This window comes from Lolium rigidum, chromosome 3 (assembly GCF_022539505.1).
Source record: "Lolium rigidum isolate FL_2022 chromosome 3, APGP_CSIRO_Lrig_0.1, whole genome shotgun sequence".
Lineage (NCBI taxonomy): Eukaryota > Viridiplantae > Streptophyta > Magnoliopsida > Poales > Poaceae > Lolium > Lolium rigidum.
In genome coordinates this window covers 259,182,744-259,210,648 of record NC_061510.1, presented here as the reverse complement: position 1 = coordinate 259,210,648, position 27,905 = coordinate 259,182,744, and the positions used below count along the sequence as shown (strand labels likewise).

Here is a 27,905-nt window from a genome sequence, read left to right as displayed (position 1 = left end):
CAACTTTAAATACCTCTGCTGCTCTTGATTCGCCGTCTGTGATCAGTAAGCTTCTTACTCCACCTTATGTTGATCATGCTACTACTTCTGCTGAATCTGAAAATTCTCCTAATGATTTGGATGGTGCCTCTACTGTGTTTGATGAAAGTGGTTCGTTAGGTCCTTTCCTAGACACCACAATTGCTAGGACTAAGCAAATCGAAAGTGAAAGAAGTACTTTTTCGCCCTCCGGTTCACCTTAGCCCGGAGAGCATGCTAGTGACGATTTTGATGAAGCTTATATTGAGCTTGATGATGATTTAATTGATGAATGTCACGCCGCTATTAATGCAAGTGCTGCTAAAAGCCTACTTGCAAGGCACGCTATGAAATATACGCCGCCTATTGATCCTACTTTTGCCACATCTCCCATAGACATTAGGGATAAGGATTATGATTTCTCTCTAGATTTATCTTATATATCAATTGTTGAGAAGGAGCCTTTTGTGGTACTGAAAATGAAAGTGTTAAGAAGCATATGAATGAGCTCACTGCTCTGAGTAATGTTTTTGTTGATGATAATAAAATGCGCACCTACTTTATTACTAAGATTTTCCCTTTTACTTTGAAAGGTGCCGCGAAAGCTTGGTATGATAGTTTATTGCATGGGTCTATTAAATGTCCTAAGGATTTAGTTGCAGCTTTCTTTCAGAAATATTTCCCTGCTAGTACTCAACATGCTGCTTTGCAAAATATTACCGACTTTGTGCAGGAGAAACAAGAAATATTGCATGTCGCATGGGCAAGGTTTTGCTCATTAATTAGAGGAGTAATGAATTGTCCTTTTGCTAAAAATGAATTACTTGATATATTATATAATGGACTAACCGATGAATCTAGGACATACTTGGATAGTTGTGCTGGTTGTGTTTTCAGGCAAAGAACTCCTACTGAATCCGAAGAATTAATGGCTAAAATAAGCAAGAATTATGATGATTGGCATATTCCTGAGTCTACACCAACCCCGAAGAAAAGAGGGATGATTGAATTAAATGATGAAGTGATGAAGGAAGCCAAGAAATCTCTCAAGAAGAAGGGTATTAAATCCGAAGATGTGAAGAACCTCCCTCCTATTGAAGAATTATGTAAGCCAATTCCTCCTACCTTTGTCGAAGTACATGCTCTTCAATTCAATAGCGGAGACGTTCCTTATGGTAAGACTCCCGACCAATGTTTAGATGAGTTTGATAATTATTGTATTAAGCAAGATAACTTTAACAAGAGAGTTGAGAGACATTTAGAGGAAAATTCTAGAGCAATTAGTAATTTACATGATATTGTGGAGCGAACCTCCAATGATGTGAAGATGCTTGTTAAGCATTTCCAAATGGATCAAACACAAATAGATCAGCTCACCAAAGTGCAAAATGATTTGTTAGTGAATGCTTCTAAAGAAAAGCATGCTTATGAGATTAGAACTAGAGGTGGTGCTACTACCCAGGATCCTTTATATCCTGAGGGTCACCCCAAGAGAGTCGAGCAAGATTCTCAGCGCGCTGATGATACTAGGATTAAATCTAAGAAAAAGAAGAAGAAAAAAAATAGAACACATGTAGAATCTTCTGATCCCGCTGTAGATCCTAATAGTATATCTATTTCCGATACCGAAACTGAAAGCGGCAATGAGAAAAGTGAGGCTTCCGATAAGGAAGAAGTAGAAGAAGATTAGGTTGCACCTGAAAAGCAACCTAAAAACGTGAAGTACACTAAGGAAGATTTCATTGCTAACAAACATGGCAAAGAAAGAGAACCTTGGGTGCAAAAACCAATGCCTTTGCCTGATAAGAAACACAAATCAAGGGAAGAGGAACACTTCAACCGGTTTTGTGAATGGATGAAACCTATGTACTTGCAAATTCCTTTGACTGATGCTATTAAATTGCCTCCTTATTCCAAGTATATGAAGGATATTGTTTCTAACAAAAGGAAAATTCCTACTAAGGAAATTTCTACTATGCTTGCTAATTATTCCTTCAATGGCAAAGTTCCAAAGAAGCTCGGAGATCCAGGCATACCTACAATTCCTTGCTCTATTAAAAATAGTTATGTTAAGACTGCTCTATGTGATTTAGGAGCCGGAGTTAGTGTCTTGCCTTTTTCTCTTTATAGAAGACTTGATTTAGAAAAGTTGATGCCTACTGATATTCTTTGCAAATGGCTGATAAGTCCACTACTATTCCTGTTGGTATATGTGAGGATGTTCCTGTTCAAGTTGCTCATAATTGTTTAATTTTAACTGACTTTGTTGTGCTAGAAATGCCCGAGGATGACAATATGTCTATTATTCTTGGGAGACCTTTTCTTAATATTGCAGGGGCTATTATTGATTGCAATCAAGGCAAGGTTACTTTTAATGTTAATGATAAGGAGCATACCGTCTATTTTCCGAAGAAGATTAATGGGGCATATTGCATAAATTCTATTATCAATATTGAGACCATTCAAATTGGTCAAATACATGTGCCTATGTCAAAGCCTCATAAGGAGCGTGATATTATTATGATTGGAGATATTCCTATTCAAATTGAGGTAACTTGATTATTTTGTGAAAATGCAAGGTTTTACTTCATATAAAATTATTTTTGATGTCAAGACCTGATCAACCTTGCCACCAAAGTGATTTTGATGAATGAAATAATGCTTTCATAAGTGCCACTACTGTTTACTTTTCATATTAGACTGTTTTAGAGCTACTGGAAGTTTTATTTGGTTTGGTCTTTCATCGTTGTTTAAATTTTTCCTGCGCTGAATCTTTTGTTTTAAAATCTGGAATTTGGTAAAAAATGAAGTTTCTCGAAAAATTCCAGAAAGTTTACCAAAAAAAATTATTCATGAAATGAGGCTGCTCAGGGGGGCCCTAGGCCGGCCATACAAGGGCCAAGCGCGGGCACCCCCTGGCCGCGCCTACTATGTGTATGGGGCCCTCCTGGCCCCACTCACTCATGTCTTCCACTCATTCCACTCTCTCTCCGGAAAAAACTTGTACCAGTTCATTCTCACTCGAGTTTTCGCCCGAGAGCTCAGGATTTCTAGATCTCCTTGCTTAGCCCAGATTTCTGTCTGAAATTTGGCACATTTGCTCTCTGGTATGTGATTCCTCCGCTCATCCAAGTAGAATTTTGTTTGGTTGAGTATATCTTGAGTATTTTGCCATCTTAGGTGACAGGTTATGTGAGCTTGCATGCTGATTTATGCTCTTAGAAGTAGTTTTGATGCATGTTTAGCCTTCCTACTTTTTGTTATAGTGATTCTACCTTGTTTATTTGTCTTAAAATAATTTTTTTGAGATTTGTTGAAAATTTCAGAAATGGATGGCAATGCTTATCAACTCCTTCAGCATGAATTAGAAGTGGGACAAGTCATGAGAGTTTGTCGAGAAGAAAGTGTCTTCCCTTCTTTATATCCATGTCCCGAGTTCGTGAGCATTGCAGGAATTTCTGCAGATTTCCAATTGTTGCTTAAAAGGGCAGGGTTAGAAAACTTTGCTTGTGATGAACCTTCTCAGTTCTTGAAGCTAACCATGTCCGTGGTGCAGGATTTTGAGTGAAATTTCAACTCTTCTAACCCCATGGTGCATTATAAAATATATAACAAAGATGTTAGCTTGCCTCTTAGTGTTTTCTGTGCAGCTATTAAGGTGCCTTGTTGGGGATCTTATGAGAAGCTCAAGGAGAAACCCCAACACTTGGCGGACTTATACCAGGAAATTTGCCAGGGGAGGAGCTTCAAGGATGAGAATGGTAAAATAAAGAACATCCAACTCCCATCCATAAGGTATTTTTCCTATTTTGTTACAAAGTGCATCTTGGCAAGGAAGAATGCAAGTAAGTTATCCGCACATGATTTAACTTTTATAGCTGCTGCGGTGAAGCAAGATCGAACTTACAACTTGGGTGCCATGATAGCCCAACGCTTGGCTCTTAACCGCGAGAAAGGAAGTATTTGTGGAGGTCTTATTGCCTCCCGCTTACTTGCTTTCCACGGTGTGGCACCGCATGCGCTTTATTTGGCATTCAGTTCGAGAAGACTCGATCTTAATTCAACGATTCAGCACCAGTTTGTTTCTCCCGATTCTGAGCATGACCATTTACTCTATGAAATATCTTTCTGGAAGAAAGCTAGGAGAGTAATTCAAACTAACCGCACAGTTAGATTGCCTGCACCGCTTCTTGATTTTTCTGGCAGGAGAAGCTTGTCACTTTTGGAGCCCGAACTAGACGCGTACATAGCAGAGCAAGACCAACAAGCAGAAGGTGATGGGGGAGAAGCCGAAGATCACTCTTTTCAGCCCGCTAGCACTTCGGGATTCTCCTATCCACCACCGGACTATGATTATGGGCAGCACACTTCATCTTCTTCATATGATCCCGGGTATCAAGGTACGGGGGATTCAAGTGCTTGGGATCCCAACTATCGCTGGTATTAGACCTCACTTAGTCCAAAATCCTAAGCTTGGGGGTAGGTACGCCAGCATCACTCATTCATTGCATATTACAATTGCCGGTCATTTGTATATACATGTTTCGCTTCTTTTGGTTGTTTCTCTTTCGGTTATTTTTATTTCAGTAGGTTCTTATTTTAGTTTTTGGAGGTTGTTGCTACTGTAGTAACCTCTACTTTCACTTTTTTATTTCATTTGTGTGCCGATGGTTGCCTCTAATATGAGGAAGATGATATTTGGGGAAGTGCTGTCTAAAAAAAACAGATTCTAGACTGCTGGAAAAATTCCTAAAAATAGCCAGAACGTTATTTTGAGCTGAAAATTGTTGTGCATGCTTCCCAGGTTATTATCTAACTTTTATTAGATGAGCACTTTTCGAGTTGAGCAGCATAAGATTTTCGAAAAAAATCATTATTGTACTGCTACCATGTTTTGGCACATTTCTGCCACTTTGCTTTTGTGTGACTCTTTTAGTTTTCTTTCTCTTGTTTTTGCTTTGTTTCTTTTCGAAAACACAAAAAAGATCAAAAAAAATTCTGCTGTTTCTCTTTATCATTTATTTATTTGGTTTCTTGTTCCTATTTTGCTTTATTTACTATCGTTGGTTTGCTATGAGAAAATCCAAAAAGATTTTACTTTCGTTCGGTGACTCTAATATCGAAAATCCAAAAATATTTATTGTTCTTCTTTGGTTTTGTATAGTTTGATGCAGGGTTCAGTGATCTCTCAAGGCTATATTGGAGCATGGTTTTCATTTTATATCATTCGAGCCACACGAGTATAGCAATAATGACGATCTACGACAATCTGCTTGTGGTGAGAGGCTGGTATGAACTCTATTTGTTTTCATTTTTGTACATATACTCATCTATGTGAAGGTACTTTGTTTATTCATGTGGGGTGTATGTTACTCAATCATATTAAGTAGTACCGCTCTCTCACGACTGGTTTCAATTTACATTTGGTGGGTAACATTTTACATTCGCGTTTGCTTGCATTGCTCTTTTCATATAGCGGTATTGACATTGTGGTAGCCTCCTCTGACTGTTTCATTTGAATCGACTTGGCACGTGCTCACGCATGCATATGACTGACAATAGTCAAATAAGCCTTGATGATTTATTTTGCCTCGGAGTTCTTACATTGCTTTTATGCCGTTTTTAATAGCGTTTTGTCGCAAGCATGATTATAACCACCAATGCATTTTTGATTGTCGCTTCCCAGTATTTTGCTAGCCTTCACCTGTACTGAGCGGAGTAACTGCTCGTGCATCCAAATACTGAACCAAAGTATGCCAAATGGGTCCACCATATCTACCTACAAGTGGTATTTCATCGCCACTCCAAGCAAATTTGCATGTGCTACCTTTAAAACCTTCAAACAAATCCTCGTTCTGTGACACTGTTTTTAGCTCATGAGGATGTGAGAGTTATTATTGTCATCTTCCATGCTTTACTAAGTACCGCAAGACTCGTGAGCTTCATCTCGCTTGTCAATAAAAAATTATAGATATAAAAAGAAGAAGAGCTGGTTTGACCACAACTTCCAAAAGGGGAAGAAAATAGGAAATTATAAGAAAGTGGCACTCCTCCATGGTTTCTGATTGTTGGTGGCACCCGAGGATTCGGCTAGCCATGGTATGTGTAAGCAATGGATGGGAGGAGTGTCACAGTTTTATAAATAGCATAGATGAAAAGAGGCTTCGCCCAAATATTTCGGAACCGCTCTCAAACTTGTTTAGTATGGAAGATGACAAAAACCCTTTTACCGATTCGTTGACAAAAGCAACCACCACTCAAAAAGCAATTTTACCTCAGTTTTACAAATGAAAAGCTCTAGCACATGTTTAATCTCTGCTTTCCTTTGCAAAGGACCATTCAACCACCGCAATGTTGAGTCACCATTCTCTCTTTTAAAGCACTTTCCTAGAAGCATTGGCAGTCATTCTTAGTGTAATGTGCTTGTCCCAAGACAAGATTATTTATTGCATATTTGTGATGCTTGCATCTTTCGATATCTTCACTTCTAGTCTTCTTTTGGACTTCAGAGGCGCCCTGTGCATTTATGTTTTGCTTCCAAATAGGGGCAAGCGAGATACCACTTTGTCTTACTTCATTATGACTACTGCAATCTTGCAAGTGTTTATGTTTCATGTTGCTTATCATTGCTATTGGTATCCATTCATGGTTTGCATTACTGCTGATTATGTTGTTTCACATGCTCCTTATTTATGAATTAGCTAAGTACTTGATCATCTGTGAGAATATATACATCTTATGGAACAAATAGGTTCGTGAAAGTATTTTATCGCACTCAGTTATCACTGAATTGCTTGAGGACAAGCAATAAGCTAAGCTTGGGGGGAGTTGATACGTCCAAAACATATCTACTTTCCCGAACCTTTTTGTTATTATTTGCCCTCAAACTTGTGTGTTTTGAATGCAACTAACGCGGACTAACGCAGTTTTCAGCAGAATTGCCCTGATGTCTTGTTTTTGTGCAGAAAATCAACTTTCGGGAAAAATCCCATAAATATACCCAAATGCCTTATTTTCCCGGGGAACTCACGGAGCCAGAAGGTGAAGAGCAGGGGGCCTGGAGCTGGGAGTACATGGCCCAGGCGCGGCCCAGGCCTGGCTGCGCCTGGGGATGTATTCCAGACCCCTTCGTCGTTTCGGCCTCCCATTTCGGCTATAAGATCCTCGTCACGAGAAAACCCGAGGGGGTTCGAAGTTATTCCAGAGAAAAATCCGTAGCACCGCCACCTCGCGAAACCCTATTTTGGAGGCAGGAACTCCGTTCTGGCACCCTGCCAGGACGGGGAATTGGAGGAGATCATCGCCATCGCCATCACCGATGCCTCTTCATCAACCATCCATGATTCCCCCCATCCACGTGTGAGTAGTTCCCTCGCTGTAGGCTGAAGGGGATGGTCGGGATTGGATGAGTTCGTTCATGTAATAGCATTAGAATTGTTCGGGACAGAGTACCTAGTATTCGTTGTGAGTATTTTATGCATTGTTGCAACTTGTTATACTTAATGCTTGTCACTTTGGGCCCGAGTGGCATGATCTCAGATCTGAATATATTCTGTTTTCATGATGATGTTTTATATATTGTTCTTGATCATATCTGCAAGTTGTATACACATGTCATTGTCCGGAACCCGAGGCCCCGAAGTGACAATAATCGGGACAACCGGAGGGGATGGATTTGATGTGAGGATCACGTGTGTTCACGGAGTGTTAATGCTTTGCTCCGGTACTCTATTAAAAGGAGTACCTTAATTACTAGTAGTTTCCCTCGAGAACCCGCTGCAACGGGCTGGTTGGATAAAAAATGTCGCGCAAGTTTCTCATTGCGAGCACGCACGACTAAATAGGAACACACGCCTACGGTTATTTTATTCTTGGACACTTGTATCACTTTATCTGCAAATGCCCATGTTAGCTATTATATGAGTCGTCTCATTCATGCAACGCCCGGTTATCCATCCCAAATGCCTACAATATTTTAATCCTGCTGTTTACCGCATCCACCACTGCTGCTGTTTTTACTTTATTTCCACTGTTACTTTATTACTGCCACTTCTATAAAACTGTTGCTACTGATAAACCTCTGCGAGCTAGTCTATTTCCAGGTGCAGCTGAATTGACAACTCAACTGTGAAGGCTTATATTTATTCTTTGGCTCCCCTTGTGTTGAATCAATAAATTGGGTAATACTTCCCTCGAAGACTGTTGTGATCCCCTATACTTGTGTGCCATCAAGAACTTACGCATTCCCCGGCAGTTCCAACATACGAGTTTCATTGCGACCGGACAGACCCCTTGCTGGAGTCCTCCGATCCTACATAATTGTTTGAGTTGGTCCCATCCTTCTTCGATCTCGTTTTCCTATCCTTGTCTGCTATCACACCCACTGCCGGAGGGGAAACTGGGGCAATGTCCAGTACCATTGCATGCGGATCACCTACCAGACCACCGAGCGGAAGCTGTACGTGATCATCTTTCTCATGGTTGAAATCAAGTCCCCTTTTTGCACCGGTGGAGTTGTTATCGCTAGCAAGCAAATCAACATCTTTGTCTTTCACAGGACTTGTAGCAGTATCTTGTAAATCAGAAGCACTGCCACCATCAGTATTATTCATCACATTAAACCTCTAGCTTATATTAGCATCACTACCATACAGACCCCTCCCCCTACCAGATGGATCACGTCCACGACCACCACCAAAACCCCCTCTACCACCAGCCGTAAATCTTCCTTTCCACGTATCAAAATTCGCCTTGATAAAATCCCCCCACTTGAGCATGTTCTCATCATGTTCTCAAGTACCACATTCGGTATGGATATGACCAAGAAGACCACAGAAGCCACAAAATTTGGGTATCTTCTCATATTTTACTGCATAGAATTCCCGCTGCTTCTCCCGAGAAATTGTTACCACCCGAGCTAGAGGTAGACGAACATCCAGGCGAACCCTAACTCGGACAAAATTTCCAATCCCTTGCACATTAAGTTCGACAGAAACGCACTTGCCAACCTTCTTCTCAACCAAGTTCCTGATAAGAGATTCCCTCCTGTAGCCTATTGACAATTTATGAATCTGAATCCACACATTAATAAAATTCAGATCAACTGATTTAGTTGGAGCCAGACCATCATGCGCTTCAATTGATACAACATTCTAACAAAATAACCATGGGCCCCCTTGTTATACCTTTATCCAATCACCGAGACAAGAGCATTGCACAGAGAAGAGCTTATCTTCTAACAGGGTGAATATGATCTCCTGAGCGGGACTCCAAGCGACGCGCATGTGTTGTTCAAAGGTTTGGGGACTAAAACTATTTTTTTGTATGAACCCTAGCCAAAGCCGTCCACTTCATACTTTGTTTCGGAACGTCTTCCTCATCCTCGAACACGAGATCATCAATCTCATCATCATCTATCACGAGCCGCATCAGCATATCATCCAGATTACCATGCTTCTTCGATCCAGACCCGCTGACCGAGTCCGTAGCGCTCGCCCAGGGAGACGACATGCTCCTACACCAAGATCATAGGGAGCCACAAGGAGCCGCACCAAGATCATAGGGAGCCACAAGGAGCCGCACCCAGATCGACGGAGGAAGGAGAAACTCCACGCCGGCAGATGACCGACGGGAAGGCAGAAATCCTAGTCGCCAGGCGATCGCCTGTTTTCTAGGTCAAAAACCCGAACCGGTACTCACCAAAAGCCTTTGTAAATTCCCATAGATCCTTCCTTATTAAGGGAAGCACATCTACGTTGGAGTCCTCCAACCGGTGTGCACGAAAAGGTGTATATGAAGTTTTACCCATCAAGGGTGGTGTGACCAACCTAGGGAATCGGTTGGCCAAGAACAATCTCCCACGGTCATGGAGTGGTCGTACGAATGCGGTAGTTCCAACCTTTTGTTCAGGTACTATCGGGCCCACTACTGGTCCAAAGGTTGCCCCTCCCCTTGGATAAGCATACACGCGGTAGAAGTGGTATTGCCAAAGCCCGGTAGTATCAGCTAACGAGCGGCCCAAGTGTTACCCAACGAGCGGAATTCCATTACATTTTTAAAGTAGCTAATTTTGTGGCCATATCAATAAAATTCTATGTTTCCTTGTTTTTTCCATAGAAGAGAAGTGCTCTGGTGTCCCCCCCTGGTTGAACAGGTAAGTTAGCCAAATAAGTTTAGATAGCTCCCAGATGTTTCACGTTTTGAAAACAACACCCCTCAACTTCAAACTGACACAGGTTAGGTTCAGCAACTCGGTATACAGATTGCAAGGGTGGATATGAGCCTGTAGCCCAGATTCGTATGTGTGCGTGCGTTTGTTGCTACTAGCTTATCTTTGGACTTGCTAGCTAGCATTTGATAATATACGCTGATCTGGTTGACCATTAAGATGCCTCCTAGCTTGGTATAGATTTATACATTCGCGTATTGCCAGAGGTTTACCTAGGTGTTGTACACGCGACTCGACGGAAAGTCCGGCCAGCCCCGGGTCCATGGCGTTCTGTGCACCGCTCGATAAGTGCATGCCTTGTTCGCGGTCGTGGACCTGATGTGTGGACCGTGCGGCAGAGGAGCTCCATGACATTACCATAGAACAATTCCCCCGAGAAAACCGCTCTTCAAAATTGTTTATCAGAGTTAGGAGTGAATGACATGGTTTTAGGAAGTTGAGGGGGTTAACTGTACCACTTTTAACTTGAAGGGGTGCTGTGTTTAAAACATAAAACATCTAGGGATTATGTGGAATGTTTCTAAATTGACCTACTAAGAGGTATCAGAAGATCCTAGCCATCCACAGAAAACAAAGGTTGGTGAGGGGGGACACCGGAGCAAAAGCCTCCATAGAATTATTTTTAGAGTTCTAATATCATATCAATATGAAAAAAACCTATGGAGTACATAATTTATGGGATTATGTAAAATAACGACCGAAGCCAGTAAGAGCTAAGACTACCCACAATGGGAGTATCATAGGTAGTATCATGCATTTCATGCATGCAAAATACTGATGTGGTAGTGCTATTAAGGAGGAGAGAGAGGATACTAGTATCATAGGTAGATACCGTATCATAGCACATACTACTAGAAAAATTAATGTCAAGTAAATCTTGTACATATATTTGCATTGAGATTCTACAAAACAATTAATATATGAAGACTATGATACTAGTATATGATACCATGCATTGTGGAGATAGTAACATGTAGTAGTATCATATGCATGATACTTCTATATGACACTATGCACTGTGACTAGTCTAAGGCCCCGGAAGTCCGCAGAGACCTCCTGGCGGCTCGCTTATCACTTGGAGTTGCACGTTCTTCCGTCAGCAGTGTGCTTACTACTGATAGTCTACGACGTTTACTAACAGGTCCTACCCGTGAGAAAATAATTTTTTATGCATTAAGTATATTTGAAAATTATTGACAAGGTATAAATATAAACATACTAAATCCATACACAACAATAATAACTTATTTTATAACTGCGTTCAACAAGATGAGATATTACATTGTATTGGCGGGCAACGAGTAAGGTCAGTTCCTCCTTGCAACCATATATATATATGCCAGCCGCTCCATGGATTTCTGCCTCATCCTTTGATGAACCTTGCATCTTTACATCATCCTTCCAAAGATCGGTCCCCCGGTAAAGCATTAGACAGAGGAAAGAGCGTTGGAGAATAGTTGTATGTTGGGTTGGGGATGGCCTTGTGGACGTTGATTGGAGACGTAATGGTGATGACATAGTAACGCACATACGCACATCATTGTTAATAGCCGTGCCGTAGAACATGATATTTTGATCCCTCGAGAATTCTTTGAGATCTTCGGGACTCTCTTGGCACGGAATATTTAAAAAAGGAGACACCCGCCACGGAAAGGACGATCGGGTGTTTCCTCTTCTCGTATGGAAGCCTTCTGCCTCACTTTTTCGGTGTGTCAGTGAAATCGCAATCTAGGTCAACACACTTGATATGTGTACGGTTGAGGAACTCCTCATAGATGTGTCAAATCCACTTTTCCACCCTTGATGCACGGAGGGTGCACTTCATCTTGAAATGCATGCCTTCTTAGTCGAATTAGTATAGTCCAGAGTTGGGAACCGCCATTGGAATGGAAGAGTGAGGATTGTGATCTTTGGTGTTCTTGCTGAGAATTGTGGAACGAGAGGAGGAACCGTAATTTTCGAGCTAGAATGAAGATTTTATATTGTTGTCAATGTGAACACGATTAAGCTTGAAGACGTACAAATTTTGCAATTGATTGGCATTGTAGTTTGTAATGTGATTGGAATCAAGCAAACATTTATGATCAATTTTGATTGGTAAGTTTCCATGGAGTAAATATTAGTCGGTTTCAAACCACGAGTCGGTTGACGCTTATTTTCCAGGAATAGAAATTTTGACTCCCGAGAAAGTATAACTTTCCCCGAAGCTACGGTGACTTCAGCGCAGGAAACATCTGCTAGCAGGCCAAAAATGTCATAGATGGTCAGCGTTTCAGAGCACCTCTGACGGGCTTTAGTAGGAAACTCTCAGAAACATTTTCCCATCAGTGAACACAAGTCAACACGTCGTGGTGACCAAGATTTCTGATGTGTGCTAGTAACAAAATCCATCAGAGACAGCGAAGTGTACCGTCAGGCCCCATGTCTGACGGACACTACTACTGACTAGATTTAGATGTGCGCCTTGGCGCACGACCCCGTAAAAATCGCACAAATTTACATTTTAAATAACAACGATATAAATAAGGTGTAAAAAGATAATATGTTTCTCAAGTTTTACACAACAAAATCAGTGGAATGAAATTAGGATAAAGCACACCAAATCACAAACAGTGTAGCAAACGCTCATATAAAAAATGTTTAACTAACTTCACAACGATCAGGGTTTCTTATATTTCTCCTTCAGAAATATGCACACATAAGAGACTAACTTTCGAAGGAGCGGGACTTATTAGTTCTTTATAGCATTTTGACTAACTTTTAACTTAGCCATGCTTACGAAAGATAACATATTTAACTATTTTTGGCAATAAAGGTACTAAACCCTGCTTCTTCTGAACTTAGAAACCAACTTATACCGTCCTTATCATCATTCGATTGTTGTTCACCTTTTTTTCTCCTGTGCAAACCTGATAATGCATCAACACAAATACTTTGCGTCAGTGTTTAATTAGGAGGAACTAAGACAATACCTAACTGATCCAATTATGGAACTCCTTTTACGCAAGTGTTAACAAAGACCCCTGAATCAGAGCACTTTTGTAGGTTCCATCAAAGTAAATGGGATACCCAGGTTTTAGTTGAATTCAAGTATTAATCTAATCTCAACCATTCTCAACAAAATTTTGCTTTATTTGCAACAACTGAAGATGATATTTAGAGGATCTTTATTGATTAAGAAGATTTAATTCTAAAATGTACTACTGAAAATCTGTGGCAGAACATATAAGCGTTTCGTGTCCATGGAGAATTGGCAATAAATTTCAATAGATAGATAATTACCATATAAATAGCTATTCATGTACATACAATCACCAGCTCCAGAGACATTTATTATTCAAACAACAGAAAGAACATATATTGCATCAGAGAGGTTAAGATTTACCATTTTCCTGATGTAAATACCAATGCAGTAGTTTTTTTGCTTCTCTTATACGCATGATGACTGCAGCAAAACGCTGTTTAAAATAAACAGCTAGCAAAAGCAAGCATAAAGTATATGCTGTTGAAGAAAAGCATGAGACGATGTTTAATCTATTTAGTGAGCAACAGTTCTACAATTTATCAGTCTATAAGCATGAATTCAGAAGAGTCTTCAGTTTGTTGGTTCCACGAAATAACACATGCACAAATTTACCAACTCTTATACCAGGTCATTCACAAAGCAGGAAACAGAAAGACAAACACACAATATTCACGGAAATTGAAAATATAGCATCAAAAGGCCAATAGGAGAAAACAAAGATCATGAAGGTATTAGGATAATGATTTCACCTTGAGGTTATATCCTGCAGTGCGTGCCTCTAGAGCTATTTATTCCAGGTCCAATTGATAGTCCATGTTGACCGTGGACACAATATTCCTGTCATCAGAGAAAACACCACCCGAAAGCAGAATCCACTGAGAACGTCAGTAGTAAAAAACACATTAAGGAACTCTATTTGCTCCTGAAACTCAATATATCATAAACAAAATAAAACTAATAGCGAATTTGAACACGCTGCATTGACATGGTTTGTGCATAATTATAGCCTTGCTTTAAAACTGATGCTGATCATAACAAATTACTTTTTATCCCAAATTCAAGTATGTGTATCTTAGCAATGCTTCCTTTTCCCCAAACTGTGGGTAGCATAGCATTATAGGTTTCTTTCATGAATTTTAGAGCATTCAAGTCATGTTGTGGCATGAATCTTAACACAACCTATTTCACCGATGGACCTCGTTATGTGAGGGCCAGGAATCTTACCTCGGTTATTTAGATTAATCCTCAGATGGAAATATGTCTCCATTTTCATGGAACACATTGTATGCCTAGATAAAAAGATGTGCACAAAAAAATGAGGAGGGAGAAGCGAAGCGAGAGAAGTAGCGGGAGCAAGGTGCAACATATAGTGGAATGGGAAGGGGTTGGCGGAAACTCAATTCGGCTCCGTGCTCGCCCTCTAGGACGTTTTTCTTTTGTAGTGGCTTGCGGTCGTTAGGTTGGGCGTCAAGGAAGACATAGTGATGGAGAGCTGGGTTACACTGTATGCATTCTGCAAATATATAAAATGGAATTAGAAAAATCTTTACAAAAAAGACAATGCATTGTTATTGAACAACCATTATCATTGTCTATCACCCCATTTGGTATCCTAATAGGAATAATCAAGAAAACTTTGTAAGTATTACTTTGATAACAATCATAGAGGCCTAAATATTGAAGACGCATATCACTGATATATACTCGTATGAGATTTTAAAATCTGGCGCCACCAGCTATCATGTTCAATACCACTCAGCTAGAAAATATTAATTAGGTTATTTCCGGGAAGATGATAATAAAAACAAACATGGGGAAGTGGTTAATTGTCAAATTCTCGGTTCGTACATGCACCAACATCTTTCTTATGTTGCGTCTAAAGAAACATCAAGGTACAACCAAGAATAAACCAACCATCACACAAACAGAGAAAACAAAGGGAAGAGATATCTTTAGGGAAAAGGAATATGTTCATCTACCGACAATAAAAAGAGGGCAATGGCTCCACAGGAGCATATGTTGACATGACATTAATGTACACCCAGATACAAAAGTAAACATTGTAATTTTAGCTTAAAGCAGAATTAAACATGAGACAACATGCATCTAAATAATGCAGATAAACTGAAAAACTTTATCACATAGGAGAGTATACCTGAACTTACATCTAAATGATGTAGAAAACCTTATGCATGTTGATCTATATTCCTCCAGGGGGTAGCATTAATCATAGCCGTAAAACACGCAACAGATATAGCCTTTAGTTTTGAACTTTTGACAGAACATGCCTAGCTTCTCCCTCCCTTCCTTATCAATCAACATACATGTATCACTGAAAGAACATCAGAATTCATTTTTGCTGAAACAAAGTACACAAGTTTAACACATGTTCATCGGTAAATACTCAATCTGATACAACATAAACCATTTGCTGCATGCAGTCCTTTAGATTCTATTTCTTTGGAGGGGAAATAGTGTTTACCAGTTGTTCTTTCTATAAGACAGAGCATTACAAAGTCAAGAAATTTAAAGATTGATAATGTACAAACCACCTATAAAAATATAAGATAACCAGTACCATTTTCTTGTATACTTTACCAAAGACCAGTACCAAAAAACTGTTAGGCTTGCAGTGCTAGCAGATAATTTAAGCCTCTATCATGAAAACCTCATGTAACCCTAAGAACTACAAGAACAAACAGCCTGCAACAACTAACAGAAGTCAGACAAGATATAGCAAATCCTGAGAAAAATAGGAGAGGGATTGCAGATTATTCTCAAGCATATTCTTAATTTTCTCCTTAAACTACCTTTCAAGTATCCCAGAGGTCTGATCTGCTGCTTCTCTCCATGTCTTCATAAGCGGTAATTGCAGCTTGATGAAAGGCATACCAAATCTGAGAAAAATAACGTGTGAAACTCTTCTAAGAAAGATGCCTGGAGATCATGAGGGAGTGTATGAAAAAAGAGGGGTGGAAGGATGAATACCTGTAGTAAAGACCACCGCTTCTCGACGCCGGATCTCCTGGGCACCAAAACGAAGAAGGAAGAATGCATATTTTGGTACTCAAGTCACACTTTCGTATTAACACATTTAGGCTACAAATGAAACTTCAAAGTTGCAAAACACGACACAAATTACTGAGTCGGTTTGTAGCATCATATCTCTGGATAGTGGAAGATGTTTTTCCCGAGGCCGTGTATAAAAACTCCAGCAAGAAGAACACCTGCCAAAAAAATAGAAGAACAAAGCAACTATGTAAGCGGTAAGCCGAGCCAGAACCTAAAAACGAATAGAACCAAGACTAAACTTGTACGGTAGCTTTATATTAATTACCTTCATTTCCTAATCAAATAGTGTAAATAATTATATGAAGCGGGTAAATACCTCACGGTATCAAATAAGAAATGCTCTCTTTATCTGTAAATAAGTAATACCGATACCTCACATGTTTAATGTATCCTAGCTAACTTTCATAGCTAATGCAGAAACCCAATAGTCAATGGGAGACTCACTTAAACAACGAAAAACATTTATAAACTTCTACACAAAGGGCAACATGTGCATACCACAAGATTCGTAAACAGAAATCTGCTTGGAGACTAACTAATCGATTTACGGGAAAATACATGTACCTAATTACCTCGATACTAAACGAATACAGAATTAAACATCGAGAAAGAGAAAAGGGTTGAATCCTACCACTAAAACGAGTCGGATCCGAGTAGCTGCCACCAAAGGCTGCGATCGCCGACGACGATGATGACCTGCAAAACAGATACATGACAAGAAAATAAGCACATACACAGCAAGGCAGAAGAAGAGATCCGAAAGAGAGGCAAATGGGAACACAATATATTATAAGAAGGAAAAAAAAGAAATAGGAAGATAAATATCCACCAAAACAGCATCCACCGTAACAACAATGTCTCGAAAGACGAACATGAGGGGATTAGCTATCTAGTTCGAGAATTCTAGTGTCAACATTTTCAGAATAATACATGACACTGAAATGCTCAATTCTACATGAATATTCCTACTCAATTTTATGTATTGTTTAAAATATTCAAGGCAGTTAGATTTGAGAGAATATTTTGGATGCAGGGGCATTTGGAAACACGAGTAAGCCATTTCCTCTCTTTGGGGTCAAGCCGTCAAGCTTACTTGCTTCCTGACTAAGAAAAAGGTATGCAAATGAATGGTTCTGGAAAGAGAATACAACCATGAATGGTAATGTGTTATCTAAAATATAAAAAAACATGGATAAATCTAACATAATCAAAGTCCCTAAACTTGAAAGAAAAGAATGGCACAAGTGAATACCTCTTTAATCGGCTGTTGGCTGGATTTATCTTAAATGGCAGATCTTTTCTTTTGACCTACAAACTAATCAATCGTAATCAGACACCTAGCTACAATTAAATCGAAACAAGTAAACACGATCAGATTGATTCATTTTATGGATGAGATAGAGGGGAGAGGAGAGACACCTCATCGGACGGGCAGGGCCAGACTGTTTTCGGCGAGGTCGTCGGAGGAGCCCGCTGGACGGAGTGTGTCGAAGTACTGTCGCGGCAGACCAGCCTCGTCAGGGACGGATTCAAGGGGGGGCGAGCAGAGGCAACGCCCCCCCTATCGATCGTGATTTTACTTGATAGCGATCAGGAAATCAAGCATTTCGTACGTGAATGAGTAACTTCGCCCCCCCCCCCCCCGGTCACGTGAAGCCCAGCTGTTTAACTAACTAAGCCCATCTATTTATCTGTGGCTGGCCCAAATCCAGCGCCGTAATTTAGAAGACCAAAGGATGAGAAAGCCTAATTTGCTGCAGATAGATCGTCCTCCTTTACTCCCCTCTTTCTGTATTCGCCCCTGCCGCCTAGGTCTAGCACTCTTGGCCAGTTTCTGCTGCAGTTTGCATCTTTCAATTGATTGAAGAACAGTGCGTAGGCGCACGGCCGGCCGGCCGCATGCCCACCATGAGCGCTGGGCAACGAGGCAAGGAAAGGCTAGTTTCCTCTTAGCTCTGATCCCCTTCTGTTTTTACGGCAATTTCTAAATTCTATTATCAATTCAGTCCCCATCTCCTACTATAGGATCTAAAAATTTCTATGCCTTCAAAACTTGGTAGAACCGTGAAAATTAATTACAAATACCTAAAATTATAACAGACTATTGGATTGTCCACATATGCTTGTAACATTATTAAAAAAATAAAAAACGTTGACCAACGGGGGAATGATCCCTCCCTTGGCTATACGTTGTTAGGTAGAAATGAGACTCTCCCCGCGGATGGACGCTAGGATGATAACCCGATTAAAGTTCGCCCCTCCCGCGAAATTACCGCGAGATGGGGATTCGAACCCGGGTGGGCTGGCTGCGCACTCGCCTTGCCTTGCCACTGAGCTGGAACTCAGTTCTCAACTTATAATGGGATCAACTCCAACTTTATCAGTCCACATATATATGTCTTCTATGATTTAAATTTTTATCTTTGAAATTTATGCCGCACTCTACCTCTTCCCATAATCCTCTTGTCATGGTGAAATTGTCTATGAGGAGACTGTCTTGCGGGCCGGCGCGTGGGTCTCGTTGTCCTGATGCTTCGATTTCTCCCCCCCCTATCTCCAATTTCTGGCTCTGTCCCTGAGCCTCGTGGAGGACGCCGGGAAGGAGGGTTCCCCTGGATGGATGACGATAGCAGCCATAGCCCTCCATGGCCTGCATCACCGCCGACGCATCCTGGGGGCCGGCTTGGCGGAGTGCAGCGGCAGCTGACCTCGGCCAAGAGCGCGACACAGGTATGCAAGATTGACATCGCGCACGCGTGCGCCGATGAACAAGCCTGCCGCTCCGCCATGAATCATGTGCGACCGGCCATCTCCGTCGTCGCGGGAGCAGCAGACGGAAAAGAGGAGCTTGAGATGGTGGTGGTGTGCAAGAAAGGGGATGGGGAAGGGCGCTCGCGAGCGGATTGGGAGGAGGGTTGGCGGCGGGTCGAGGCGGTGACCTGGGGAGCGAGGGAGCAGGGCTGGAGGCGGCGGCCGGCTACGAGAACGGGGCAGGGGCGAGGGCGGGGCGGGGCCGCGAGACGGCGGCTGGAGGCGGCGGCGGGCGACGAGGGCGGGCGCGGGGCGGGGACGCGAGGAGGCTAGGGTTCTTTTTTTCCCTGGGGGCTCGCTTTTATACCATGCCAGGCTGAAATACCGAAAATACCCCTGCGGGGTGGAGATCCACTGCCCGATGACAATGTGCACCGACAGAGATCCTACTCGCAGTGGCTGACGTGCGGGGCCGGCAAAGGTGGGCCCACATGCAGCCGGTGGCGGGTAACAATTTGCCATTGCATGGGGTTAGCTAGTGAGAGGAGTGCCCAAAATGAACGGACGAGATGCACCGATGAAAAGATCCGACGGTCCAGGGGCAGGGGCGAGGGCGGGGCGGGGCCGCGAGACGGCGGCTGGAGGCGGTGGCGGGCGACGAGAGCGGGCGCGGGGCGGGGACGCGAGGAGGCTAGGGTTTTTTTTGCCCTCGGGGCTCGCTTTTATACCATGCCAGGCTGAAATACCGAAAATACCCCTGCGGGGTGGAGATCCACTGCCCGATGACAATGTGCACCGACAGAGATCCTACTCGCAGTGGCTGACGTGTGGGGCCGGCAAAGGTGGGCCCACATGCAGCCGAAGGCGGGTAACAATTTGCCATTGCATGGGGTTAGCTAGTGAGAGGAGTGCCAAAATGAACGGACGAGATGCACCGATGAAAAGATCCGACGGTCCACGTGCTCAAATCGTTGTGAGACCCCCTATGGGGGGCATCTATTATACCTTTAGATGCGTCCGTCAGCTCTACGGTTCCGAGCTGAACTCCGGGCATCCCAAAATGTTGTCGCTGACGGATTTTTTTTAGGACAATGGCGGCGGGGAATGGATGGATAGGGTTTGGCCCGTGTCGAGCTGCTCCCTTTTATATGACACGGTAAAAAACGAACGGCCGAGATCCGTCGATGGGATGATCCGACGGCTCACAAGAGCTTATCGCTGTGAGGCCCCCTATGGGGGGCATCATATATACCCCTGGATGCGTCCGTCAGCTCTACGGTTCCGAGCTGAACTCCGGGCATCCCAAAATGTTGTCGCTGACGGATTTTTTTAGGACCCATCAGAGACAAGCCGTTAGCAACAATGGTGTTTGTACTAGTGAGAGCCAATTGTCTTCACCTCCTGGTGGTGATGGAGCAGCATGTTACGCCTTAAACAAAGTTGCTTATCAATAGCATTTTAAAAATATTTGCTAATGTATAAATATTTTGTAGAGGATCCACATGTCAGTTAGTAGATTCTATTGTCATATACTTATAACTGAGATAGTGGGCCTCACAAATGACCCGATTGTCTCACTTTGGGGCCTTTGAGCAACAAAAAGGCTCATAGAGCCTAGTAACTTACACCGGCGCATAAAACAAACCCTTTCCTCACTCACATTTCCTATATAATATATGAACACACTTGCTCCACAACCTAACTACCTCACGCAGCCGCAGTCCCCTCTAAACTATGAACCCTAGATCTGAGGCTTCACATTTCCAACTCCCCACTATAGATATTTCCAACCATTTCTCTAGCGGTCCTTTTGACTGACATGCTCAAGTCCTGCAGGTAAATGTTCTTTACCCCGCAATACGTTTCATTTAGGTTCTTCATTCTCTTTTTAAATCGCTCTTCTCTTTCTTTTAGATATGGCATAAAGATGGCGAGCAAAACAACTCACAGAGGTCATGAGCTCGCGGGCAAGGCCATGGGCGTATGGCGGCTGGAGAATAGCAGTCAGAACCACCTCACGGAGGACAACACACGAGTCGTGGGCAAGGTCATCAGCACTTTGCTAGTGTTCGATGGAGAACAAAAGCTAGTTTTACCCTAATTAGTGTTAATTAGGTACAGTTAGAATTGCTGATTAACTCAATCAATTGTCGTTTCACCTATCAGCAGCTTGGCTACCATTGCAATTTAATGATACAGTTGTAGCCTATACATTTTGCATATGCAAACTAACAAGGGCAGTTACATACAGATGAAACCTATTATTAAGTAAAACAAGAGTAGTGTAAAATGCTAGGGGTAATAAAGCTCTTCCATTCTGTAAAAGAGAAACAAGAGTAGAGTAGTGTGACCTCTTGAACTAACATAGGGATATAATTCCTCCGTGCATTTGTGTTTACCAAATTAACATTTATCCTAATCTCCGGGCCAGATAATTCTTCCTGTTGGCTTTATGACGTGGCTTCCGTTTCTGAAAAGTAATTATGTAGTCGAGGTAAGGAGGAATCCGGGATCTCCATGCCAACACATCAAACTTGTGTTCATCAGGAACACCAGCACCGTTTAGTAGTTCTTGCCATGACAGTTTTGGCAGCTCACTTTGCCTAGGGCCAGCCTCTCTCAAATCATAAACCAGAAAGCCATGAACCGGACCAAAGCAACTGCGTGTCCGTGCTAGCTCTCTTACTTTCAATAACATGTTGCACCAAAATTTAGCATTAGGATTAGATCTTAATACCCCACCGACTATATTTGCAGCAAGAAAAGATCCATGCAGCTCAGTAGCCAGCTTCATGCCCACAGATGCCAGATTTGGGTGCTCATCAGGATCCATGCTTCCAAAGGCCAGTACCTTCAAATAGTACCAGTACTCTTCCTGGGGTAAAAACTTCATCCTGATGGGTTGAGTAGTCCCAAATTCTGCAATTTGCTCTGCTCTGCCTATGATTAAAATTTTAATCCCAGGCAACCTATGCAAATATGACTGGAATTTTGTCCAAGCTGCTTCATCCACATCCCAGCTAAAATCAACAACAAACAAGCACTTTCCCGAGGCTGCCTTGCATATCGCTGCAAATTCTCCTCTCCGTAGATCATCTCCTTTGAAGAAAAACATGTTAGAGAAACGACCACACACCCTCTCATCCTTGCAAGCATGTTGCATGAGAGTTTTCTTTCCAGTTAAGTGTGGACCGATGATCGGAAGGATGCTAATATTTGTGCAATCATGGCTGTCCTCGCATAGCAAGAAGTTGATGAGTTTCTCTTTCTCGATGTGGCGGCCAAACAAACAATTATCCATGTATAGATACACGTACTGTATGGCTGGCGAACAAGGCGAGGGCAGCTGCTGAGGAGGATGACAAACTCTCTCATATCTGCAGTCTTGGCTTCTAAACTTTCAAGAACACTTTTATTTTATTGTGCTCCCAGTACAAAATTCTACTGGTTTGTTCTTCATTACAGAAACAAAACGAAGTCGCTTGGCAGTGTTAAAAGTACAAACGGCGTAGGATTGGCTCCCGTGACTCACCTCATCATCTTCGACGCTCTTTTCTCCAAGGGACTGGACCTTGAGAATGTCAAGCATGTAGTACCCGAGATACACACCCTCCATGAGTGTCTTCAGCTGCAGAAACATTCCTTGATTTGTGATGTGTCGCCGATCTGCTTCCTCAACAACGGTGTTCATCCTTAGCAATATGCGCTCCAGCCTTGTGCGATCATCCTCCTCACATGTGTGGGTGCCAAAATTTTGTGCTAGGAAAGAGATGAACCGACTTACAAGATCACCTGCAACTGCTGAAATCAGAACCTCCATGCCAAGCTGAGCTCTGCTTTCCCCTGGAACAAGTGATCAGATGCTAGTTTGCGAAGAGGGTCAAGATTCAAGAGACTGGAAAATGATGTCAATAAAGACTGAATACCTACCGGAAATGTATGACAATGACAGGAGATGAGGAAACAATTCCAATACAATCTTCTTATAAATTGGAAAGCAATATAGGACTAAGGTGTGGCTACAAGTTCAGTCAAGAATGGCTACTGCTAGGAGACCAGGACTATGGCGAAATTGGTGTGCCTGAAGACTGAAGTCAATTAGTCATCAACACATGCTGGGTTGTTCGCAAAAAAAAACAAAAAACAAAATACTAGGTCACACAGGACGTCAGTCAGGTGTAAAAAGTCATGCAAAAAAGATGATCAATCACTGTAATTAATGGTGAGGAAGATCATAGTGGTATATAGGTACATACCGTATCATACCACGTAGAATTAGAAAAAATAATATCAAACACTTTCTCCGTCCCATAAAAATTATCTTAGATTTGTCAAAATTTGGATGTATGTAGACGCCATCTAGTATTTAGACATATTCATATTTTATTAAATCCCAGACAAGTTTTATAAGACAGAGGGAGTATATCTTATACTACACAATTTTGCATTGAGATTGTACGAATCAATAAATATAAAGATACTACAGTAGTACTCCCTCGTGCCCAAAATAGGTTGCACATAAGATTTTGTCAAAGTCAAACTTCGTAAATTTTAATCATCTATATTGATAAAAATATAAATATATACGACAAAAGAATAATATTTTTAGAATTGTATGGAATATATTTTCATATTATATGCATTTGACATGGTAGATCTTGTATTATTATCTATATTCTTGGTCAAAATTTGCACATTTTAACTTGCAAGGTGTCGTCGTGGTGAACAAACAAATGACATGGGTAGGTTTAAGTTGGGGCCGATGTGCCCCGGGGGATCCGGAGGAGGGGAGATGGAATAACACACACGCGACACAAGATTTACCCAGGTTCAGGGCCCTCGTGAGGAGGTAAAACCCCTTTTCCTGCTTGTCTAAGTTGTATAGATGATCGAGGTGAAAACCCCACTACAATGGTGCTCCTTGAGCTGTGTAGCAAGAGGTAGAAGATGAGCTCTAAGCGCAATGGGGGAGAATGAGAGAGAGTGGGATCGTCCTGGGAGCCCATGTGCAAGGGATTCCTTCCTCTCCTTATATATAATATAGTGTGGGGAGGCAGGTTACATGGGTGGAAACCCTAGCATGGGCTAAAACCCTTATTTGTGGATATGAGTCTGTGTCTTGTCTTGTCTTGTCGCCAGTACCTCTTGATGTGACCTAGCCTTCTACCATACCGATGACAACTGTGCTCCTTGTCAGCGGTATGGGGTGACGTGCTTGGAGCGTGGTGACGTGCGCACAGCGATGATGGCTTCCTGCGTGATTGTAGCGATGTTACCCATGTGTGGACTTCTGGGGGCATGCATATGACCGTTGATCCTATGCCGGCACCCCTATGTCGGTATTCATAAAGTATGTCGGTATCTTGTCCTTCGACCTGAACATCAAAGTTAGACGCCGGTTCCTCATACGGGGTTAATTCATGTCGGCATACCTCTCATGCTGACATAAGTATTCCGGCTTTCCTCTAAGCCGGTTGACCTTTAATCCGGTCAACACTCATTTCACCATTGTGTCATATTCTGGCATACCTTGATAATCCGGCATACTTACCTTATGCCGGCTAACTAAGCCCAAACTGGACCTACCGGGGTCATCCCCCCGACATTAGTCCCCGAAACTGGTGTGGTCCAGCAGTGCCAGCTGATGGGCCGCAGCAGGTTCCCTGCCAAAAATATATTAATGTACCGGGTTAATTATCCCGGTTTCAATTTAAGCGAGCAACAATTTGTCATTTCTTCTGGTTAGCGGTTTCTTTAGGAGTTTTCTAGATAAGTACAAGCTTCAACTGCACCATCTTCCGGCAAACACCTTCATTGTTCTTTCTTCTTTTGTTTCCTTCACCAAGGGTTATCTCGGTTTGTGGCCCAACATAGGGTTATGGGCCCGGCTTCATGGCCTTCGAACCAATCCATCCAGGATCCATCAGTTCCTCCATCGAAACTGATGGTTGAGTGTGGCGTGGCAATGATATTGCCTCGCCAGAACACCAAGTTCATCCGGGTTACGGGTTTAGAGTCATGACGGAAATGGCAGAAAACATTTTTCTGTGTCAAGAATGCTAGTGATGACAATTTCATCAACTTGTCGGCATACATTGCTGGCACTCTAGATGAGAAACACAACTAGTCATACAATCCCGGCGATCGCCACGCCGAAACGAACCAAATATACACTCTTATCCATGAGATGCACAATACCGACAGTCCTTCTCCGGACGATCTCGTCCGAACCTTTATCACCCGGAGGATTAGTCTGCTTCAGCGCCGCACTGACAAGATATGCCAGATGAGCAGTTGCATGGATCCCAACCGGATGACCAATTTTGAGCTGGATAAACCGGAGGTCCGGAAGAAAGTGAGTGCCATTGCGAAGACACACATGGAGCCCAACTAGGAGTGAGACCAGGGGCCATACAAGCGGACTCATCCGGCACCCAAGGTAAATTCCGACATAGTCTTATACCAGCTTGCCTTAATTTTTGGCCTTGCCTTTTTTTCACCCCGGGTTAGTTTAACATACATACTTCTGTGCTTGTAGAGGTTTGATCGCCAAACGGCTGAAGATGCCGCAATTGTGATTCCGGCTGACCGGACGGATCGTGATATTGAAGATCCAGATTCACTGGCGAATGCTCCTGACGTGGAGCTGGACGATATTGTTATCGACATTGATCCCGGTAAGGCCCCTGCCCAACATTCGTTAAGGACTTGGAGCGTCGACGACGATGATGATTGTATTATTTTAGAGGTATATGACCATATGTCCATCTGGTATGCATATCCGCTGGGTTCGGCTTCAGCTGATCCCGGTGCACGGGTGACGGAGAACGTTGTGCCTTTGGCTGCCGCCAAGCGGAAGAAGTCCACCAAGAAGCACGGAGCTGCCGATCCCGGCACGGCTGCTGCGCCCACCACCAAGCGCCCGAAGATCACCGGGAACAAGCCTCCCCGTCGGAACAAAGCTACTGCTGCTGGGCCGAAAGCTCCCCTGACGTCTTCCGGGTAAGATTTTTAACCGACATATTGCTTCTAACATATCTTCATCCGGATTTCTTGTTCCTCTCTTTCTTTCTTTTGCATACATAATCTTTCCTTTGCTGACATAGCTTAATGCCGGGATTTTTCCTTTCAGTCCTCCTCTGGAGATTACTCGGAGTGCTCCAGGAAGGACCCATGAGGTTACACCCGAGGTGACAATTTCCATTCCGCATCAATCCGCTCGGCGGGCTCAAGATATTTCTTCATCCAGTTCTTCAAGACTAGCGACACCGCCACCGGAATAGTTTCCACTTACGGGCGCTCATATTAGCGTGTCGTTCTTTTGCCCCGTTCAGCCGGAGGGAACATCCGGCGCAAGGGAGGAGATCATGACTCTTGAAGAGCCACATTCTCATGGTGAGGCCACCGATTCAGCCCTAGAAGACAACCGTGGCGCCGACACCAATGGGCACCGACACTGAAGTTATACCTACATTAGAAACACAAAGTCCGGCACTAGAAAAGTCGGCACTAGAAAAGTCGATGACACCGACATTAGCAGCTTCAGACCTGGAACCACAATAGCCAGCTGCAGCTGGGGGCAAAGTGTCGAAAACCAAGAAGTTCACATCCCGCAGCAAAATCAGAAAAGCGCCCAACACTGAGGGCTAGAGCAAGGAATTAACTCTACATGTCGGTGGAGCCGCTGTTTTTCTCTCAAAGAAAACGGCTGCTCGATTTGGCCAAGTAGTGGTGCAAAGCCGGAGTGGGCACAACTTGGGCTCCTTGGAACATTATGCTGATGAGTGGAATGAAGCCGACATGGGCGAAATCACTGTCGGCTTGAACGAAGCCCTGGAACCTATTCCATATCCCGCTGGTCCTATGCCGCTTGTGCAACACTTGTCGAAGATGAAGCGATGCATGCAGTCAACCGACAAAGCATGGTTCGACCTCAACGCAGCAGTTGTGGTAACAAACTCTTCCTTATCTTTGTAATTTCCTTTTGAAGTATATAACCTCCCATATTCCCCGATTTTCGGGTTAAGTGAGTAGCACTTGGTCCGAAACTCACAACTTTTAAACTTTTCCGACATAACATCCGCATATTCCCAGAGTTTCAGGTTAATTGAGTGTCACTTAGCTCGAAACTTAGCTTAAAAACTTGTAATATACATCCATCCATATTCCCCAAGTTTCGGGTTAGACAAGCATTGTGTAGCTCGAAAATTTGAATTTCGAACCATATTCCCCGAGTTTCGAGTTAAACAAGCATAGTTTGGCTCTGAACTTTAGATTTCAAACCATATTCCCCAAATTTCGGGTTAAATGAGCATAGTTTAGCTTGAAACTTTAGATTTCAAACCATATTCCCCGAGTTTCGGGTTAAACGATCATAGTTTAGCTCGAATCTTTAAACTTCAAACCATATTCCCCGAGTTTTGGGTTAAACGAGCTAGTTTAGCTCGAAACTATAGATTTAAAACCATATTCCCAGAATTTCGGTTTAAACGCGCATAGTTTAGCTCGAAACTTTAGATTTCAAACCATATTCCCGAGTTTCGGGTTAAAAGAGCATATATTAGCTCGAAAATAACTTTAGATTTCAAACCATATTCCCCGAGTTTTGGGTTAAACGAGCGTAGTTTAGCTCGAAACTTTAGATTTCAAACCATATTCCCCGAGTTTCGGGTTAAAGGAGCATAGTTTAGCTCGAAACTTTAGATTTCAAACCATATTCCCCATGTTTCGGGTTAAAGGAGCATAGTTTAGCTCGAAAATTTAGATTTCAAACCATACTCTCCGAGTTGCGGGTTAAACGAGCATAGTTTG

The 27,905-nt window shown here is 42.6% G+C and overlaps 1 protein-coding gene and 1 pseudogene across 1 annotated transcript in view; both read right to left on the bottom strand.

The window, feature by feature from the left end:
- Window positions 1–9,528, bottom strand: part of LOC124696423 (F-box/LRR-repeat protein 4-like) — a 68,001-nt gene extending 58,473 nt beyond the window's left edge. The window contains exons 1-3 of the mRNA XM_047229155.1: window positions 9,388–9,528; window positions 9,019–9,089; window positions 8,457–8,607 (exon numbers count right to left, since the gene is read on the bottom strand). Of these exons, the coding sequence (XP_047085111.1) occupies window positions 8,457–8,607; window positions 9,019–9,089; window positions 9,388–9,528 (363 nt within the window). The remainder of the gene's footprint in view (window positions 1–8,456; window positions 8,608–9,018; window positions 9,090–9,387) is intronic.
- Window positions 9,529–21,504: 11,976 nt separating this feature from the next.
- Window positions 21,505–22,923, bottom strand: LOC124696422 (annotated as a pseudogene).
- Window positions 22,924–27,905: the final 4,982 nt, after the last annotated feature.